The sequence below is a fragment of the Leptosomus discolor genome, chromosome 1, assembly GCF_034619465.1.
Source record: "Leptosomus discolor isolate bLepDis1 chromosome 1, bLepDis1.hap2, whole genome shotgun sequence".
Lineage (NCBI taxonomy): Eukaryota > Metazoa > Chordata > Aves > Leptosomiformes > Leptosomidae > Leptosomus > Leptosomus discolor.
The window spans coordinates 201,260,399-201,281,127 of record NC_141391.1 but is presented as its reverse complement, the minus strand read 5'-3'; the positions used below and the strand labels follow the sequence as shown (position 1 = coordinate 201,281,127).

At 34.3% G+C, this 20,729-nt stretch overlaps 1 protein-coding gene across 4 annotated transcripts in view; it reads left to right on the top strand.

The window, feature by feature from the left end:
- TBC1D22A (TBC1 domain family member 22A) overlaps positions 1 to 20,729 on the top strand; it is a 184,804-nt gene that overhangs the window by 143,743 nt on the left and 20,332 nt on the right. For all 4 annotated transcript variants that reach the window (XM_086473776.1, XM_086473768.1, XM_086473763.1 and 1 more), the window contains one exon: positions 5,362 to 5,457. In XM_086473776.1, the coding sequence (XP_086329902.1) occupies positions 5,362 to 5,457 (96 nt within the window). The remainder of the gene's footprint in view (positions 1 to 5,361; positions 5,458 to 20,729) is intronic.

The following is a 20,729-nucleotide window of genomic DNA, read 5'->3' as shown; positions in this document are numbered from 1 at the left end:
GGAGTGCCTTTGTATGGATAACAACTGTCTGAAAGACAGAAAACAGATGGTAGGAATAAGCAGGCAGGTTTCAAAATTAAAGGAAATCACATGTAATTCTTTACAATTGGTGATGAGGCTTTAGCTGTTTCTGCTGAAGTGATTGGAAAAGGGATACAGGAGTGAGACAGCAAAATTTGCTGACAATGATCATGTTATTGAAAGTAGTAAACATGAGAGGATGACAGCAAGGAGTTGTAGGACTTCACGTTGCTTTAAACAACCAGGCAGTAAATGAGAGGTGAAATTCCGTGTGGACAAATATAAAGTGATATTTTGTGTGTGAGAGTTTGGGACAATCCTGACTTTACCAGTATAACTATCAGCTTCAAGTTAGCTTTCTTCACTCAAGTGCAAGAAGAAAATATGAGCTCAGTAGCAGTCAAGAAAGAAAAAGGAAAAAAAAATAAATCAAAGGCTAGGAATTACTGGGAAAGAGAAAAAAATATCATTATGCAGCTATGAGAGTTACGTTCTTTCTGCATGTTACATGCTGTGTGCAGTTTGGACCTTATTTCAAAATCAGAAAAGTACAGGAAAGGATGCTTAAGAAGGCTGAGCAAAGATGGTGGAACCAGTATATGAGGAACAGTGGAACAGATTAAAAAAAATTCTAGTCTGCAAAAGAGAAGGAAAGATGAATGGACTGAAGAAAGCTAATAGGATTTGATTGTTCATACCCTCTTCCAGTGTGATAACTGAACGACTTTGAATGAAACTAGCAGGTGTTGGGTTTAAAAGAGACATGCTATATAGCACGCACTTGCGATTTGGAGTTCTTTGGCACAGGACTTTGTATTTACCAAAAAAGCCTACAGTTGCAAAAAGCTTTGGGCAGATAAGTAAAGGCAAATCTGTTAACAACTATTAAATGGGTCATATTCTACAGCTTGTATGAGGACACCTTTGAGTGTGAAATCATTGGAAGAGTATTCTGGGGAGGTACTACTATATGCTTGCCCTATTAAAGCCTTAGGCATCTGCTGTTGGTCATTCCTGGTGGCAGGATAGTTACCATCTCTATGGTGTGCTCATGCTGTGTTTCTTCTCAGACTGGAACTCTGAGTCTCAGTTCTGATGGTGGATTGAGTGTGTGCCTAGGAAGTTGGAGCTCCTGGCTAATGGAAAAGGCAAATATTGGAGGAATTGCCAACACGTTCCACTCTCCATGATGATTCTGTGCTGTCTTCTTTCTCTCTTTCTGCCATAGATTGCTTGGATAATTTTGGAAAAATTACTTAAACCTCTTTACAACTAAACTATCTGCTCTTTGTAATGTAGTAAAAATGGAGTTGCTTAAAGTTGCTTTATTCATCTGTAATCATAAAGTGTTTGGAAGTCCTTTTGTCTGAGACGTTATTTGCTTGTGAAATGTGGTGGTTTAATACCTAACTCTGGCACAATTTCATTGCTTTAATCATTCTGAGTACTTAAAAAGTAATCATGTATTGTATTTATATACAAATATAATGCCATGAGATATTACCTTCTCTAAATGCAGAAGTATCCAGCGTATAGGAGGCGGGTTAGACTAATTGTTGACTAGACAATAATCAGTCTAGTCATACAACAGAATTTGCATTCTTTCAGTGATTGTCTAATTCAAGAAGTTTGGGGAGTGCAGTATAAAGAATGCTTTTTATTTCAGCCGCAGAGAAGATCCAGCATTTGCAGGGCAATGAGATATTTGTGATGTTAACAATCTAAATGATTTTTATTGATAATGACAGATGGTTCTTAGATAATGTGCTCCGAGTCGTCTGTAATATGTTCGGAATAAGTCTTCTGGAAGGTTGTACATCTGTCTTGAGATCTTTTGCTAAAATATTTAAATCAAGGTCATTGTTTATATTTGATTTTAAATAGCTTTTAGCAGGTAGTCTGCATTTCTGTACATTTAGAGATCAAACTGTTTGTAACTTCAAAAGCTACAAATGGAGAAGTGTAATAGGTAGCAGGTGTTAGAAAAGGCAATTACGCATTAGCTGTTTTACTCAATTTCTAAAACTGTCTAAAACTATCCATTGGAAATACTTTGTAGCCTAGACTTATCTCTGAAGCACGATGAATTTTTAAATCTATAGGGGCATATGCATTTTTTCTCTAATGAATTGCATACTTAAACCTATTTGGTTTCATTTTCAGGAGCTAAAGAAAATTGTATTGGGAAAAAAAAAAGTTTGAACAGAAAAATCTCAAGAAAAAGTACAGGTTCTTAGGTACTTCCAGATATTTTTTTCTGCAATTCCTCAAAAACATTTTCCATTTCCAATATTGCAGTTCTGGGGGTTTGGCTTTTAATTTTTTTTAAGCCACTTACCTTTACTTTCTGGCTATGGAAGAATTTTCTTTATTATGTGATAATAGAGTGAATTCTTGGGCTTAAAATCAAAATCTTAGGTTATTATCAGAAAAAAAGAATACTCTGATGATCTAGTTGGCTACCTATGTAATATTGTTTTGTGAGTCAATGTAAGAGAGAGCAAAATAAACGATTTTGCCAGCAGCTACTGCAAATTGACTTTGAAAATTAAAATGCTGTTTTCAGACAGATTTCGTTAATCCTTCCTGCTTCTCCCCTATGCTTTTCAAGAACTTGTATAATGTTGGAGGAGTGAGGAAAAGCAAGGAGGATTAGTATATATTAATACCAAACCACATTCCTTTCATTTCCCTCTTTCTTGCTCATGTCATGTAATTAAAGAAATGTAAACCTGTATTATATTCAGGTAGGATAACAATCCACTACATAAAATATCCTGATTAATAATTATTATTTTAAATGAAATTTTCCTGCCTACAGACTATTCAGTCTTCCTACTGCTTCATCTGCAAAAATAGTCTTCCTCTTTCTTAATCTGCCCTCAGCAGTATTTCTGTACTTTTCTTTATCCGTTCAGCCGTCTCAGTCCAGCTTTATTTGCCTCCATCCCATGACCGTTGTATTTCTTCTTCCATGCTTTCCTGTTTGATTGGAAATGCTCAGGCTAGTGCCATGTTCTTCAGTTACCCGTTCTTTGAAGTAGATCTAAACACAAGTCATAGTTCACCAAGTAATGCTGAACTGGGCTTGTTCTTACTATGCCATAAAGTCTTCACTAGTGACAGCACATGCTTCAGAGTGGGCTTCTGGAAAATGTGCTGATGTTTCTTGTGCAGACCGTTGACTTAGTCTTAAACACAGTCTGTTTTCATTGGACATTACTACCCTGTTTGCCTTCCAAATTTGAAGAAAGGCTGTCACTTTTATGAGATCATGTTGTGTATTCCAAAATAATAGAAACATTTCCTGTATGATTAAAAGCTACTACTTGAGAGGACATTTTTAAAATTTGTGTTAAATGTGAGAAATTGGTTGCAGTTCAGTGCTGAGAAAAAATAGAACACAAGTACTGTTTCAATACTTAATTTTAAAAATAATTAAATATTTTTTCTCATTTTAGAGATGACAATGTTATAAAATATTATCAAAGGCTGAATTAAAAGATACTGCATGTTCTGTAAATTTATTTATGCAATAAATTAGGAGAAGGGTTGTTTACTTACAATGAGCTTTCTGCATTTTTTAGAGTTGTGTTTGATTATTTAAATATTGCCATGGTAGTATCTGATATGCAAAGTGGTAGCAGCACTTTGCTTACAAGTATGTCTTCTTGAGATAGCATTTTGTGCTTTTATATATGTTAACTTTCCATCCCAAGAGAAATGCCAACGCTAAAGTAAAAGACATGGATTTTTCAAAAGGATGGTAGTGAGCACACAATTCTGTAAAACTAACTTTAATATTGTAAATTGGACTTTACTTTGATTTTTCTGATTAAGACAAACTCTAGAGAGAAGTCTAGTTAAAATTACCATATGCTTGGTCTGTCCTGGGATTTTACAATGATATTCATGTCACGTTATTCAAGTAGAGTGTTTTCCTAGAGTAGGAAAAATATCACAGGATTTTATAATCAGGAACTTCCTTTTCTGGTTCCAAAATTAACTAATTCCTATTTTCAGTACCAAGTACACTTTTAAACTTAAAACTTCCCTACAAATAATTGGCATTATCTCTTTTCTTGACGCTTACCAATTTGGTGGACAGGATGATCTGTAGTTTCTGTAGCTGTGTACATGGTGTTTGGATCAACAGCCCGTTGCAGTACACTATGCACTTCTGTCAGTCAAGGGTAGAGGAGAAGTAGGAGGAAGAGAATATTTTTCCTTCTCCACTTGTGATAGCAGTGAGGCTAATTTATTGCGCTGTTACAAATGTTATGTGGAATATTTTAAATACCGTGATCTTCTAGGTTAAATAGCAATAAAATGGATATTTTATCACATTATGTTTTACATAAGAAGTTGTTTCAGTTAGCTTTACTTGAGCAGAATACTGTATCTTTCTAAAGAATAAAATGCAGTTTTGAAATGACCAGTAGAGAATATAAAAATAAATTTGCTATACTTTTAAAGCATTACAATTAGATATTATAAATTATTTAGATATCAGCATTTAAGCATCCCTGCATTTGTCAGATTATGTAGCTTATTTTATAATTATTATTTTTAAATGTTATTTTAATGAGATTTTATGTAGCATTAGTTCACAGTCATCACATTGATAATTAAATATCATAATTATTTTTTCAGTTCTCAGTGGTATAGAAAATAAAATCTAAGATTAATTTGGTAATACGAGAAAACTTGGTGAAGACTTTTAAAAGAAGGATCACTAATTTGTCTAAACTCTTTGGTATACTTATAAAATCTTAGTTTCTAGGGGAAGTTTTATGAAGTGACTGAATCTGCTGACTTGAACTAGAAGAGAAGTCTGAGTTGTAACTGTTTTGTGTTACAATGAGTAGATTTTTTTCCTTTAGTAAAAACCTCTGATTCAGTCAAATATAGACCAAGTTGTGTATTTTTTAAACACTTAATAATTTCCTATAGTAGAATTTATAATGAAAAAGCTACCACTAGTAGTAAAGTTTGCTGTTAATGATGGAGATGAAGCATGTGCCACGATGTTGAGCTAGACAGTACAGTATTTTATGCCAGATATAAGCTAATGGATAACATCAGAAATGGAAAACCCATCTTTAAAGAATGAATTTAAATATGAGAAGAGAATGCGTACCTCACCTTAATTCCCGTTACAGATAATAGCTATAAATATGTTTGGCATAGGTGAAATGCAAACAAGTTTGTGCTATGAAGAGATAGATTTAGCTGAGATTTGTATTTAGTAGTGAATGGCATAAAAGTACACTTGGGATATATGGTGATCAAAAGTATTATATGTGTATTGAAAGGATTATTTTTATTTTTTTTTCCTAGTCTGAACCAGAGGGTTTTTCTCACTTCCACTTGTACGTCTGCGCTGCCTTCCTTGTCAGGTGGAGGAAAGAGATCCTTGAAGAGAAAGATTTTCAAGTAAGTGAAGGGGATGTTTTTCAAGCACAGGGAGGTATTTATTAAATTTAGCTTCCTAGCATTACTTGGGGATGAATTTATGACAAAACAGTAGCAGTTGCAGTAAGACTGACAGTGTCTGGCTCCAAAACTGTTAGACCTGAAGTGATGGACTATAAGCAGTAGGAGATGCATTTTCTTTCCCGCTCTGGGAAAGAAATACTGTTTTAACTGAGACAGGCTTTGAGGAGATGATTTCTGGTGATGCTATTACAAGTAGAGCTTTGGTATTTCACAAAGAGATTTTCTGAAAAAATAACTGGATTTTTCATTTTAATCTTAAATGCATCACTGGACTTATTTACTTATGATTTCTCGTCTACATAATATAACAGCACACTCTTAACAAGGTAATGTTAATTGTTTCAAAAAAGCTTTCCAAGCAGTCTTTTAAAATAAGGAGCCTGTTTTTCAGCAGAAAATAAAAGGACTGTAAGAGTTATTTACTTCAAGTCCCTACATTTCAAAACCTGACATTTTTCCAGCAAAGAGCATATCAGGGAGTTGTTTGGAATGGGACTTGAATATGGTAAGCAGGAAAATCATTTACATACCCCTGTAGAAGTTCAGTTATGCTTGTGAACTGGTGACAGTTCACTTTCATAGAAATATTTTATATTGAATTTTACCCTATGATACACATTCAATGCCTGAAAGGCATTAAAGTCCTGTTTACAGGCTCACTGTAAACAACTCACACTGCAAAGCCCCCACCATTGCCTGCCCTGGGGAAATGGCCCGTTACCAGCTTATTTTCTCTCCATCTGACTGAACTCTGTTGCCCTGTACAAATGAACCATTGTGTAAATTTGCGTATCGCTTCAATCTATTTTATCTTTTTTCATAAAACGATTTTTTCAGAGCACTTTAACTTTGCAATAAATAAATGCCTAAGGGCACAGCATAACAACTTTAATTTATACTACCTGCTAACACGCTGTCAGATTTTCTCAATTTATGGTATTTTGTCAAAAACAACTTTAATGTTTGCAGCCGTGCCTCTCAACTACAATTGTTCACTGTTAATCCTTCCTATTAAATTTTTCCTGTTGATTTCCTGCACCAAAGTTCATAGTTTTCCACCCTCTACTGAATCTATTACAACTATGTTTAAAGTAAATAATAATCCCAAGCTATAGTACTATGAAAATTTGTTTTGTTCTCCTTGCATGTGTTGAGATTTGTTTACTTATTTCATAATTAAGGTATTTCTTTATGTTTTAATTTCTTTATAGGCTATGGAAACTAAAGTACATAAATGACAAACACACCAGAACACATTTATCAGACCGCTTTAGCTTGCTTACAACATAGAAATGCAATTAGTCATTTTGAGGATCTGTAGACTAGTGCTAGTTTTATCTCTATCATATGTTATCATTAGAAGGCTTAGCCGCCTTTATTGTGTAACGTGACCTTGTAAAATGACTAAACTAAAGTGTTATCAGTTCTCCAAATGGTGCTTCTCTCCCACAGGCAAGAATAAAATCCATTCTTCTTCCACTCTGTTAATAATAGCTGTAGACCATTGCCTAGTCTTCATAGTAGCTCAAGTAATAGGCATTTAAACTACATTGGAAAATTGGGAAGTTCAGTGTGTGCTGTTGGAGTACTCTGATTGCATTGAATTCACTTTATTGAGAAGTCATAGCTATAGTACATTTTGTACTGAAATTTTTTGTTCTGTAAACTGTATCAAGAATCATCAAGACAGGCATCCAGTCATTTCTCTTGCACATAGTGTGTGTTGTATTTGTTTTTCTGTATATGACAGAGATAAAGGAAGTGCCTCTGAATTGTCAGTCAGAGGCCCTGGTTCTTTAGTACTAGCAGTGAAAACTAATGCTCTTTTACGTGGCTGGTTTACTTCTTTCATTAGAATTAAACACCTCACAGGAATTCTAAGGCAGAATATTTTCCCCAGAACATCAGGTGTGGTGATATGCCAGATCAGACACTGAGCAGGTTTTGAATCAAAGACCAGTTTTAAAGGACTTGGTTATGCAGTACTTTTTTCTTCTTGTTTGATGAAGTATATTATCAGTAATGTTACAGACAGGATGATGGTAGAAAACAAGCTTTACCATTAAGATATTTGTTTCTATTCTCTTGAATATGTCTTGCTGCAGCCTAAGTAATCAGTAGAAGTATGATGTTTATTCTTCCTCATAGACTTACATACCAAATGTTCAGCTGTCTGTGGTTATAGTTCCTTATTACAGACAGCATGTGTGTGTGCGTGTGGTTCTTGTTTTGTTGGTTGGGGTTTTTTTTGTGTATTGTTGTGTAACAGAGAAAGAAATTTTGCAATGAAAGGGGTTAGACTGGGCGGACTAATACTATGGAGTGATACAACCTGAAAACTACTTGGTATTTGGTGTACATCTGTAGAATTAAGTATTATAATATCAATGGAAATAAGTTTTGATAAGGGAAATAGAGGAAGAAATAAATGTTCCAACTCAGGCCTCTAAATGTTCAAATTCAAATAATCATGTGTATATATTATAGGTAAACAGGTATCTATAGGTATAAATAAACAGGTATACGTAAACTTGTAACACCACCATATAAAACTGTGTTGATGATAATCCCATATTTTTAATGTTTGAAAAAACATAACAAAATAATTTTCTCACTCTAAGATGATAATCAAGTCATGATGGAAGTTGTCTTCATTTTATTCTATTTGAACAAGTTATTGTTCTCACTGCCGTCTATTTGGTCAAGTATAAGATATCAGTGTAGATGTCCTCTGAAGCATGAGATTTGCAGGTTAATGTAAGTCTTAGCAACAGAAAAGTGAGGAGAAAGGTGATGCTTGATATGTAAATCTAGAGCAATTTACAATGCTATTTGTAGAAATTGTCCCATGTTTCTACCTTATGAACATTAGGACCTCTTGACTTCCCACAGATTATTCCCTGCCACTTGTCTGTTCCATGTCCTTAAAAATTGTTCCTGTCTGACTACTGCAAAATACAGTACACTGGAGAATGAAGGATGGCTATTTCAAACTGCAGTCTCCCAAGAGAAAACATTTGATTGTAGGAAGCTGGGGAGGGGGGAAATGTCAAATGTTTTTGTTTTGCTAGGAGTTTATAGTTGCTTATGGTTTGTCCTGCTTGATAAAGGATTCAGTCACCTTTCTAGTAAGCTTTGACCCCATTTTAAAATTTGCTGTTTAATGCAATGAGCTATGTGATGCATTGCTATGTAATGAGGGCAAAAGTCATTACATGCAATTTTCTCATTTCCCAGGGTCACTTTTTGATACCAGTGAAACTACCAATATGTTTTCAGGTAGACATTTTAAGTATTTCATGCCCACGTATAATACAAAGGTTAATATTACTGAAAAGAATGATAGTGGTTTAGTTACAGTTAGAGCTTGTTATTTTCTCATGGTTCTCTCTTCTAGAGAGGCTGCTTTACCTGCATAGGATGCTCCACAAACCCAGGTACAGAAAGCCAGTTTGGGTAGATCTGTAGCTCTATTCATACTTCAGATTAGCAATTTTTACCTCACATGCAGGGGGAACAGAGAACACAATGGGCAGACAGTAAATGGAAGACCTTTTAATCCTGGCTCAGATTTTCCTTTGTAACCGATGTGATCTTTTATAGGAGCGAACAGGTCATTCTTGGCTTACAATATTTCTGTTGGTGGTATAAATGTTCTGAGTTAATTCACTGGTTCCATACTAGTGTCAGATTAAAAAAAGAAAAAAAGCAGGAAGTTTAATATAGATAAAAATACAATTTTTTTTAATGTGATAAAGTATGACTTGCGATGTGAATGCAAAATGTGGAAGTCGTTTAGTTTCTACTATCTAAGCTTAAGTAACTGAAGATGCAAGTAACAAAGACCTTTCTATTCATCAGCATGTCTTAGACATTGACTTACTGTTATTCATTTTCCAAACTACAACCATAATTCTAAAATTTTCCAGAATTCTTGAGATGTGAATCGTTGATGCTGTTAAGTGATAAAATATTCAAGCATGACTTTGAGCATATTTAGAATTAAAATATTAATGGAAAATATGGCTGTTGACTTTAATGGTGTCGTGTACAGGCTGTCTGAAAGATTCATAAGGAAACAGGACTTCAGGGACTAGATTCAGCCATCAAACTGATTATAAGGTAATAGTAATGTTGGACTGATACTGGTTTAACTGTTAGAGATTTAGTCCAAATTTTCAGTTTAAGTTATCATTTTGTTGACATAGCTGAGCTATAAAAATATATTCCATATGTTGGTGGTAAGGAATCTGTCTTGAAGATTTTTTCTTCTTCAGTATTCTAAGATACAGGCTTTTCTGTCTGTCTAACAGACATTTTCACCCATGCTGTCATCAACTCACATCTTTATTACTGCAATGTCCTTTTCTTTGGCTTTGACAAATGCATTTTTGCTTCATTTATATTCACTCAGACTGCAAAGAAGCTGTAAAGATCATTTTCAGTCCATCATTTTTTCTTGCTTTGCATCTCCTTTAGCTCCCTTTCCTGTATAGCACCAAGGCAAACTTAAGATGCTTTCTCTTTCAAGGCCTTTAATGGACTAATACCGACACCTTACATGTCACCTTGTATTCAGTGTTGAGATGCTGACTGCCGGTTTATCAGCCAGTGATGACAGCCTCATCACGCACTTGAGCTCGCAAGAAAGTATCTGTGCTATCTCCCAAGGTGACCGTCTTACTTAGATGTGGCCCCTAATGCAGATATTCAGTTACTTTCCTCTAAGTCCTTGTGTAAGTTCTGTTTTTCTGCAATACCCAGAATAGATTTGACAGGTAGGCTTGAGTCTGTTAATAGCACTTACAGTCACGTTGACTAGTTTTGTGTTGCTTCTTTTTACTTTTCTGTGAATTAGTTGTCTCTTGTTTTATATTCAAGCCATAAAATCTTCAGGGTAGTGACTGTCCTTTATTCTGATTTATATAATCATTGAAATAATGATTATTTAATCATTATTTTGTGTAAATACTAGGGAGTAAGCCTTATTGACCTCATGACCAAAATGAATGTGAATGTGTGCGCAATTATCCGTCCTGTTAAAATTCAGATAAATTTTAGATGAATTTAGATAATTTAGATAAATGCTCTTGATTTTTTTTCAAATGTTTAATTATGGTGAAGTTTTACAAGCTAATGTTAGTTCAAATGATAATATGAACCACCATCATCCTATATCATATGATCAATAAGATTTTAGGGAAAATAAGGTTATTGTTATTGCTTATGTAAAGGTTTATGCCTTATGAATTGTTGTTGGGTTTATTCTTGCATTAAATCTTAGGTTTTGCATATGTTAGTTTTAAGATGGATGCCTGTTTCAGAGGATGGTGAAACATTTCACAGTGCCTGGATTTGAATGAAAGTCGGATACAGGGTGACTCTGAAATGCGTCTTTAACTTAGTGATGGAGTGAGCACTGTCAGTGCCTTTGGTTTGTTTTGCCTTTCCTTCCCTCTTCAATAATCACTTAATTAGAATCAGTGCAGGGTTAGAAGGTTCACTACTACCTACTACTCTTTCTAAATCTCAGTTGACTTGAATACTTTGCCCCCTTCTTTCACATAAAAGTAGACAAGGCCCTGGCTAATATTTTCTGATTTATGGTAAGAATACACTACTGATATTTCAAGTCTCATATAGCTCATGAGCTTGCCCTTTTAGTCTTTTTCCTCACATTTGTCAGCATTTTTGGAGTGTGAAGCAGTTGTTTCTACCTGTGGTCCGTTTTCTGCCTATTAGATTCAAAAGTTCCTGAAATTTTTTGTTATTACCTGAAACAGAGGAATAGTGTTGGCATCTAAATGTTGCTGGGGTTGCTGGCTTGTGTTACTTCAAGCCTAATGACAAATGTAAAAAAAAAACAAAAACAAAAACAAAAACAAAACAAAAAAAAAGGCAGGTTATATTTCTTGCAGAGGATTTCAAACTACATTAATTATATTAATACTGTCCTGGTTTCAGCTGGGATAGAGTTAATTTTCTTCCTAGTAGCTGGTATAGTGTTGTAGTTTGGATTTAGTGTGAGAATAATGTTGATAACACACTGATGTTTTAGTTGTTGCTGAACAGTGCTTACACTAAGTCAAGGAGGACTTTTCAGCTTCTCATGCCCTGCCATCAAGAAGGCTGGTGGGGCACAAGAAGTTGAGAGGGGACACAGCCAGGACAGCTGACCCAAACTGGCCAAAGGGATATTCCCTACCATAAGACACCGTGCTCAATATATAAACTGGTGGGAAAGCTGGCTGGGGATCACTGCTTGGGAACTGACTGGGCATCAGCCAGTGGGTGGTGAGCAATTGCATTGTGCATCGCTTGTTTTGTATATTGTAATTCTATTATTATTATTACTACCACCATTATTATTATTTGCTTTCTTTACTGTCCTATTAAACTGTCTTTCTCTCAACCCACAAGTTTTACTTTTATTTTTTCCCTGACTCTCTCCTCGATCCTGTGAGGGGCAGGAGGAGTGAGCCAGCAGCTGTGTGGTGCTTAGTTGCCAGCTGGGGTTAAACCACGACAATATTCAGCATGAAAGTCTGAAATAATCAGAACAGTTTAAAAACAGAGCTATTGAAAATGCTTGGTTTTCTTTTCTAGAAACGTTTTCTAGGAACATATAGGTGATGAGCATATTGTCTCCTTATTTCATTCTTGGACTTGTCTGCCAGTTTTCTTCATTACAGTTGTACACACTTTGTGTACAATCACAAAGGTGTCTGTAGCTTGCATTTATCAGCATGTGAACTGTTACATTTATTACAGGTATACTTTTTATTTCACTTTTCACATGAACTAACATTTCTATTAAAGTAGATTCTTGTATGTGAGCTAAAATCACTTGAAAGAGAAGGTTTTAAAGAAAGACAAATCTGATTCTGTACCCCCTCAGAGTGTGTATTTGCTATAGCTAAACAAGTTACATTATTTAACTTCGCACCCTAAAAATGGGATTAGTAGATGGTTACAGAGGCAACTGAATAACAAGATGCTTAGAAGACAAACTCAATTCATACTACTGTCTGCATGAGTAACAGGCTTTAGTTTAAAAAGTTTAATATTAATATTCTTCCTAGTGATTATCTAGTACAGAAACATGTCATGTATCAGAAATGTGATTTTATACCATCTGTTTATGTTCTGCAGTAATACAGGTTTCCTTAACCTTTTGTGATCTTGTTCCTAGTTCATGATGTGAGTTTTTACATAGTTGTGTTTTCTGCATGAAAGTACAGGAGTTTTCAGTTCATATGATATGAGGCGTAACTAATAAATGTATTTTTAATTTAGCTTCTTGGTGCGTACTGTGCTAGAAAATTAGTTCCCATTGCTACTGCAGTAAAAATAAATGTTTCTAAATTTAAAAAAAAAAAAAAAAAAGAAAAAGAAAAAGTAGTGTTTCTGAATGGATTAGATTTCTGAACAGAGGAGTGTTTACCCCTCTTCTGGGGTAAGCTCTATGACTAGATGGTGTCATGGTTCTGGATCCTGCACCCTTACACTTTGGTGCATGGAAGCTAACAGAATCTTTTCCGTGAATGTACCAAACCCTGTAAAGAGTTGAGGACTGTGAACATGGAAATCTTTCTAACTTTGAAGAACCTGACTCTAACATTGCTGTGATTTTATTCCCTGCTGTAACCACTTTTGGACAACATTCGGTATATTGTCATGTGAGGCAAGAAACTGGAAGCTCTGCTGTTGTAGACTTTGAACATCATGGCTAGCAATCTAAAGAGGTTGCTCCTTAATCTCTGAGTACTGGTCGTGGATGACTAGGAGTTAGCACTGTTGAATCATTTATATTCAAAAGAGCCAACTTACAATAACAAAATTACTGACATTATTTTTGCATGCAAAGAGATTAATCAAGAGAATGAGGTGACTGGTAAAAGTCGTATCTAAATACAATCTTATAGGGGAAAAACATCAGGTTTTGGTCCCAACTTCAGCTATTACAGTCTTGATTTAACTGCTCTGTTAACAAGCCTGCTCAGTGTAGTCAAAAGCTTCTGCATCTTTTGATTATTATTGATATCTTTGCTTGATCTCCACATGTGAGTATATTGCAAATGAAATGCAGAGACATTTTGTCGTACAGTCACAAATACAAGTTCGTCCCACACAAATTATCGCAAAAATTTATTATTAAACTAAAATATAACAGATAGACTGTATGTCATACTTCTTTTAACTTTGAGAAACTAGTGGTGCTTGCCTTGTATCAGGAGGAGATGTTGTCCTCTGTCTAGAAAGTTACTGCAAGATTGTGACCAGTTTCTATAGTACCCTAAAAATGGTTTAAGAAGCATGAAAAAGGTAATAAAACTCCTAACACTACCCTTTCTTATCCCTGAAGCTCCTTTTTCTTCTGATGAGACTGTAGGCCTATTTTTCCTATTTTGTACATTGCTTTTCCTGAAAAGCTTGGCTTTAAATCTGCAAAGCTAAGAATAGAAATTATAAAAAACCCCAACAACAAACAAATGAAAAAATGGTACTTTTGATTTATATTTTAGTCAGCTAGCAATGTGCATATTTTTGTACCTAAACTCACCTCTTTTTCTTTCTTTTGCTTGAGTTTATAGGCCAAGACTTCATAGTAATAATACAATACTCATGTCTGACTTTTAAAACATTTAATATTTAAATATTTAAGTTACCTCCAGTAATACAGATAAGTTTTGGATTCTCTATCTGAATTTGAAATCTGCACATCTATTTCTGTTGCCCTCTTCCTATTTAGCTCCCTTTCCCAGAAGTCATAGTTACTTCCTCAAAATATTTGGAGCAGTTGTATGTAGTAAAATTGCAAGTTATAGTACATTGATATTGAATTGCAAGAAGCTTGAATATATATATTTGCTGCTGAAACTCAGAAGTTACTGTGCTATGAATTAGTCTAGTATTATCAGATAAATCACAGGAATCAGTGAAAACTAAGCCTTGCTCTCTCCAAAGCAACTGAGCAAAAATAGAAGTCCTTGGGTAGCAGATTTAACTGCTTATGGAAAGCGGTAAATACCTAATTACTGCAGCCATGACTTACCTTGGGAGATCTATCTAGTTTTTAACAGACCCATATTTTACTCTAGAGAATATTGTTTTTAAAAAAATAATTTCTTCTGAAATAGGATTGCCAAAACAGAAAGAAGTTGTCAAAATCACTGCTGAAGGAGATTAGCTCTACAGGGCCAGCATACTATATCAGTAGGACTTCTCTTCTTGGGAATACAGCATGAAAAGTAGAAAGGTGAAACCTTGGTGATAAGAAACAGGACAAGGATCTTCAGGTTTTGATATTGATATAAGTAGAATAAATGTATTTTTTTTCAACTTTTATAAATATTTGTAACTGTACTCTTTTTATGAGTGTTGAGATTTAGTAACTTTATTTCAATTTTTACTCTAGCCTGTTTTAAGTGTAATTTCAAGGCACATGGCTTTTACCAAGCCATTTATTACTCAGGAGTTTGACAAATCTGAAAATTAAGATACTGGGACATAGTAAAATGTGTCTTCTTCCCCAGCATATTAGTAGAGAACATCTAAAGGGGAACAAGATACATCACTGTAAAAGCTGCACTAGCTGTTCCTAGAGGAAATGTGTAAGAGGTAAGAAGAATACAGAGAATTGTTTGTTTTCCAGTGGTTGCCAGCTACTTTTTCTTGCAAGTAGGTGCTTGAAGAGCCAGGGTCTTAAAAAATCCTATGTCACTCATCAGAACAATTTGGAGACATATTTTGACTAATTACACACAAGTGTGAGTGAGTAGTACTTTTACATTTGTTTACTATTAAAAAAAAAAAATCTTCAATAAGGGATATAGTAATTTGTATCCTGAATATCCTGTTGTTTTTTCCTCTGTGTAAATGTTCATGCCATTTGAAAGATTGCATTTGGACAGCATTTTTCTTCAGTTAGTTCCAAATTAAGTTACTGTTTGAATAGTTTGCTTTTGTGATAGTCAGGGAATATGTTGCAATTTTAGATGATGCATCAAATTAAAAAGTTCAAATGTGAACACTGAAAGTGCAGTTTTGTGCTTGGATTTCATGTGCAATATATGGCAATTCATTAACTTCTACCCCTTCTTTCATGCAGAACAAAATCTTTGACAACAGATTTAGTGTATTTGACAGCTGAGGTCATGATACTATATATTAGTAGGACCAAGTTGTAACTCTAAATTGTTTTTCTGTGTTCTTCAAAAAGAACAAAAAAACTATATGACAAAATTAGCAGTCATTTGTATTTGCCAAACTGATTATATGCGACATTAGCTAATATTTGTCTTCCTTATTTTTCAAATATTAATCTTTTAAATAACAAAAAGATGATGTTAACCAGGTGCATAGTTAGGTACAAATACAATACGTAGATATGATTCATGTTACAGAGACCAGTTAGCTTGAAAATGGGTTACATTATATAGTTAGGCTTAAGGTTTAATGAAATAAAGCCAATCCTGTGAGCCAGGTCTGAATTAGAAATAAAGTCAGTTTAAATTACATTTGTAGTCAGTGGAAAGACATGAGTGTGAATCAGTCACTTCTGATCTCTCTCTCTGCAAATATTTATTTCACTCTATTAATTACAAAGGATCGTGGCATTGGCAGAAATTAGAACTGTTTAAATGCCTACATTTAGTGATCTGAATATTGAATATTCTTTGAAGACTTTCTTGAAGATTTGAATGTCTCTTTGCAAGCCCAAATATTCTTCCTATACTGACTGTTACCAGAGACGTTGTCAGTAAGGAGGAAGGAGGAAAGCTCTTAAGCATCCAGGAGCAAATCCAGTGGAGACTGCTGATTAGAGGGAAAGAGATACTAAACAGAATTCCACTTGTAAAACTTGCTGCTGTGTGGAGAAAAACTGTGGAGCAATGTGTTTTGCTTGAGAGATACCTTTAAATTCTGAATGTTTTCATGGGAAAGGAAAGGTATATGTTTCTTTAGCATGCAGTCCATCTTTGGGGCAGAGTTACTTGACTAAGAGAGTCCCAAGCCCTCCCCCTTTGTGTGCAGCTCTATTTTATTATTATTATTATTATTTGAGTTTAAGAAATTTAGTATTATACCTTTGAATACAATATGGTTTTGGTGGAAAACACACCCATCTGCTAGTAATAGGAAGATGATTTTCAAATGTACAAGCAATAAGATGCCTAGTTTCTACTTCTGAACATGTTAGTTTTAAGTGTTGTTTAGCAATTAATTTTATCCCTTTACTGTAACTGAGCCCTAGAGTGCATTTTTAGTTTACATATATTCTGTAAAATCATACCATGTGTTCTGTATACTCTTGCCAATAACTGATTTAACGTATTTTATTACTTTGTTTTAAACCGTTCCATTACTACCGGTTTTGTATGATGACTAATTAGCAGAGCAACCTAAAAAAGGGTATTACCAACATACCACTTGGTCCTGACTATCTACCATAATAGTCTCTTTAGAATCAGAGTTTCTTGAATAAGGAAATATAAAGGATTACAAAAAAACAGAGGACATGGAGCGTTACCTGAATGTAGAACTTGAGAGATCGTTCCAGTAACAATGGCATAGTAATAATTTCTTTCTCATACTCTAGGTACCGAAAAAACTGTAGGATCCTACCACTTTAATTTTGTAAATCTGACTACCTAGTGTTATGTATCTGCAAAGTTCCGTGGTTTACCAAAATCTTTATTTCATTATACTCCCTGAAAATTGCATATTTCGAATGTGATTAGATTGATCCCATTAACCTTACAGTGTCATTGGTCAGCTTTTCTTATTTGCCCCAGGAATTAATTCTCAATTTTTTAATGGAAATTGCTTGGTGAAATTTGTGCTAGATGAAGTGCTTTTTTCCTCTATTGTTTTCATTAATGCTGTTGTTTTAATTGCAGGAAAATGTTTAATATGATTTTATGTCCCTTACTTGATTGTTTTTGTTGAAGGTTGTCCTTCTAGAATGAACTGACACCCAATAAATAGGCCCAGATGTAGCAACAAAAATGAATAGCAAATGCAGCTTTTGGAGTGAATGAGACTGGCTGGGACTGAATGTCATGTAATCATTGTTGTTTTAAAGGAGGTTTCTTTATGAACAGTGTTGTAGAAACTCTACTTTTCGGGTCCATATATTCTGATGAGTTCCTAAAGCATTCACGCATAAGATACTTAGGATAACCACATTTTCCTGAGGTGAAGAGCAGTACTTGGATTTTTTTTTTTTCCCCCCCCAATTCTGATTATTCTGAATATCCAGAAAGGACAAAATGTTGCCGTGGTTAACTGGTGCTGGGTTTTGTAGCGTATTGTGCTGTTGGTGTTGGAGTAAACTGCAAAGCAGAAATGGTGCAAGTGTCACTCAGGGCCCCTCAGGGCAATCATATAAAGTGATTTCTCCAGTTACTTTATCAGTATTTATAGTGAGAAATTATAGCGTTCTGTCTTGGGTTACTATATTTAACTTTAATCTATGCTGAATTATACTTTTCAATACAAGACTGAGAACTGATTACAAAAAGTAAGATGAAATTTTATAATAGTTATTTAAAACGGTGTAATAGACATTGCAAGTAACTTACTGCCATCCAAGTGTTTGAGATCAGAAAATAAATTTACAATGCTGTTTCTAACGTGGATTACATGTTTTATTGTTGGTTGTTGGTTTTTTTTTTAACAGAACTATAGATTTATTGTTACATCTGTTGACACCCGTATGAATTTTCTGTTTCTCCACATTATCAGAATATTATACAGGGTGATGATAGGTTTTTTTAAGAATACCCAAAAACGAAAAAAGAAGACCCACAGTTTTGTTATGTTCAACTACAGAATATACAGGGCAAAATGCTTTAGCAAATCTGTAGTGTTCAGAAAAACATATCTCATTAATGCTACTAGTGTGCAAACAGCGCAATGAATCCAAATTGATGAAAACGTAATATTGTCCAGGAATTCATAAATCAGTAGCTTAATCAAAATCAAGTTGGTAGGAAACTTCCCACCCCACCCCCAGCTCTTTAAGAGATGATAATACACGAAGAAGGAAAAAAAAAAAGCTGTTTAGGGACAGAGGACTCTTGACAGTCTCTAACAAATCTAGTCATTATGTCAGTAAGTTTATTCAAATAAATTTTGCTAAACTTTTAAAATTATGGTTTTGGCACAATTTTGTAATTACATTTAAGTGAGAAGCTGGAATGGGTAAGTAGTTCTGATTGCTTCTTAAAATCACATTGTCATAATTGAAATAGAATTCTATTTTGCTTATTCTACAAGAAAGAATGAGATTAAAAGCATATACATAAAATACAATGAGTATGAAGAATATCATTTGTTTAATAAGCCTTTGGGAAAGATGCAAGAATAAGGACTGATTTTTGTTCACTTATCCATAAAGTAGTTCCTTGATAATCCTCCAGGTCTTTGAATGGCGTTAAGTGAACCAGAATAATAATTCAGTTTGGCCTCAGTTATTTGACAAATTCAACTCACCATTTTTAGTAAATGCCACTGTCGAAGAGTTAAGTCTTACACAGAGAGAAAAAAGACATAGTCTTTTGAATACCTTGAGTAGGACCTCAGGGATCCAGAAGCACGCTGCTTTTACATAAATACAATCAGACTTCTTTTCAAAGCACGGGCACATTAAGAATCAATAAAATATAAATTCAATAAATAGGCTTCAAAACCAAAAATGTTTTGCAAATATGCGGAGCAATTCAAGTATAATTTGCAGAGCGTTTTACCAAGATGTGAAGGTTTTACTCTTTCCATTTTATAGTTGAGACTAACACATGTCATTGTTAATACTGCATAAGATCCTGGCAGAAAATGAGATTAAAAAGCTAAGCTGAGGTTTTTACATCCATGTTCTGGTATCATCGCTGTTTTTAAAAAGTGGTATTTCATTCTGGATGTGCTGTTTTTAGCTGATCTTAAGTGAGTATCAAAACCAGATAAGACTTTTTACCAACAGAGAATGAAATTACAACCAGAAATTTTAGGACTTGCAAAACTTCAAAGGTATCAAATCTCCCTTCAGGTTAAAGAAACCAACGAACCGTCCAACCAAAAAACCCCCAACAAAACCCAACCAAAAGCATACAAAGCAGAAAAGGCAGTCTATGCTATCTGTTTGGTAAAAAAACCCAACTGTGCTTTTTAATGTATTCATTTAAATACCTTCCCACTATGGTTTGTGCATTGAAACAGCACATAATGCGTAACTTCCCATGATGTGTGAATTAGCACATTTTAACAGAACAGTATGCTTCTTGGAACTGGAGGGGATTTTTCATTCTTGTAAATTCCGTTGGATGTTGTTATCAGTTGAGATTTCATTTTTGCTACGTGACAGTCATGCTGTATCTTGAATGGTTTCATCGTAATTATTTCTTTCTCAGAGTAAACACTGAGTTTGTCTTAATTGCAGAATTATCATATTTTGTCTTCAGTAAAGTTGCCTGTGTTAACAATTTGAGCCTTAGGATAAAAGTATCTACATAATAGAGGACATGTACTCTAGAAAACGAATGCCAGACTACTGGTGTGTCAACAAATTATACTGAAATGAATTCAGCTAAAAGTGATGTGGTGAATACCAACAGAATTGAGAAGGTTGACCAAAAGGAAGTGTATAATGCTGGAAACATGAAATTAGAAGGTGTTTTAACATTTATTTTGTAATGCCTGTTTCTACAGACTTAATGGGGAGAGAATTAGACACGGAAGAAATACAGACTTAAGGAAAAATTACATGATCTAAAAATATGTTAAGTAATTCAGTGGATATCATAAAATTGAACAGATTGGAAAATATCCCAGTTTATTTCAGAGCAACTAAAGTCCAGATATTCAGCAAAAGAACTGCAGTATCCAAATTTATACTTTCTAATGAAATGACTGAATTTATTTGAAGATTTGATCAAAGTTAGAAATTCAAATATAGAGTTTTTGATAGGAGGTTTCTTCAGGTAATCAACGCACAATATTGTTTAGTGGTTGGAATGAGGACCAACTGGAAAGTGAGATCTGATCTCTTATTCTAATAAAAAATATTTTTGTGGTGAGATCTCTAATTTTCAGTTCTGTTTTGAAAGGTGACCACATATTAATGACACCTTTTTATTCAGATGACTGTATATAGTCAGTCATTATTTTCACAGAAGATAAAAAGTTCATCTCTCTGAATCAAAATATCA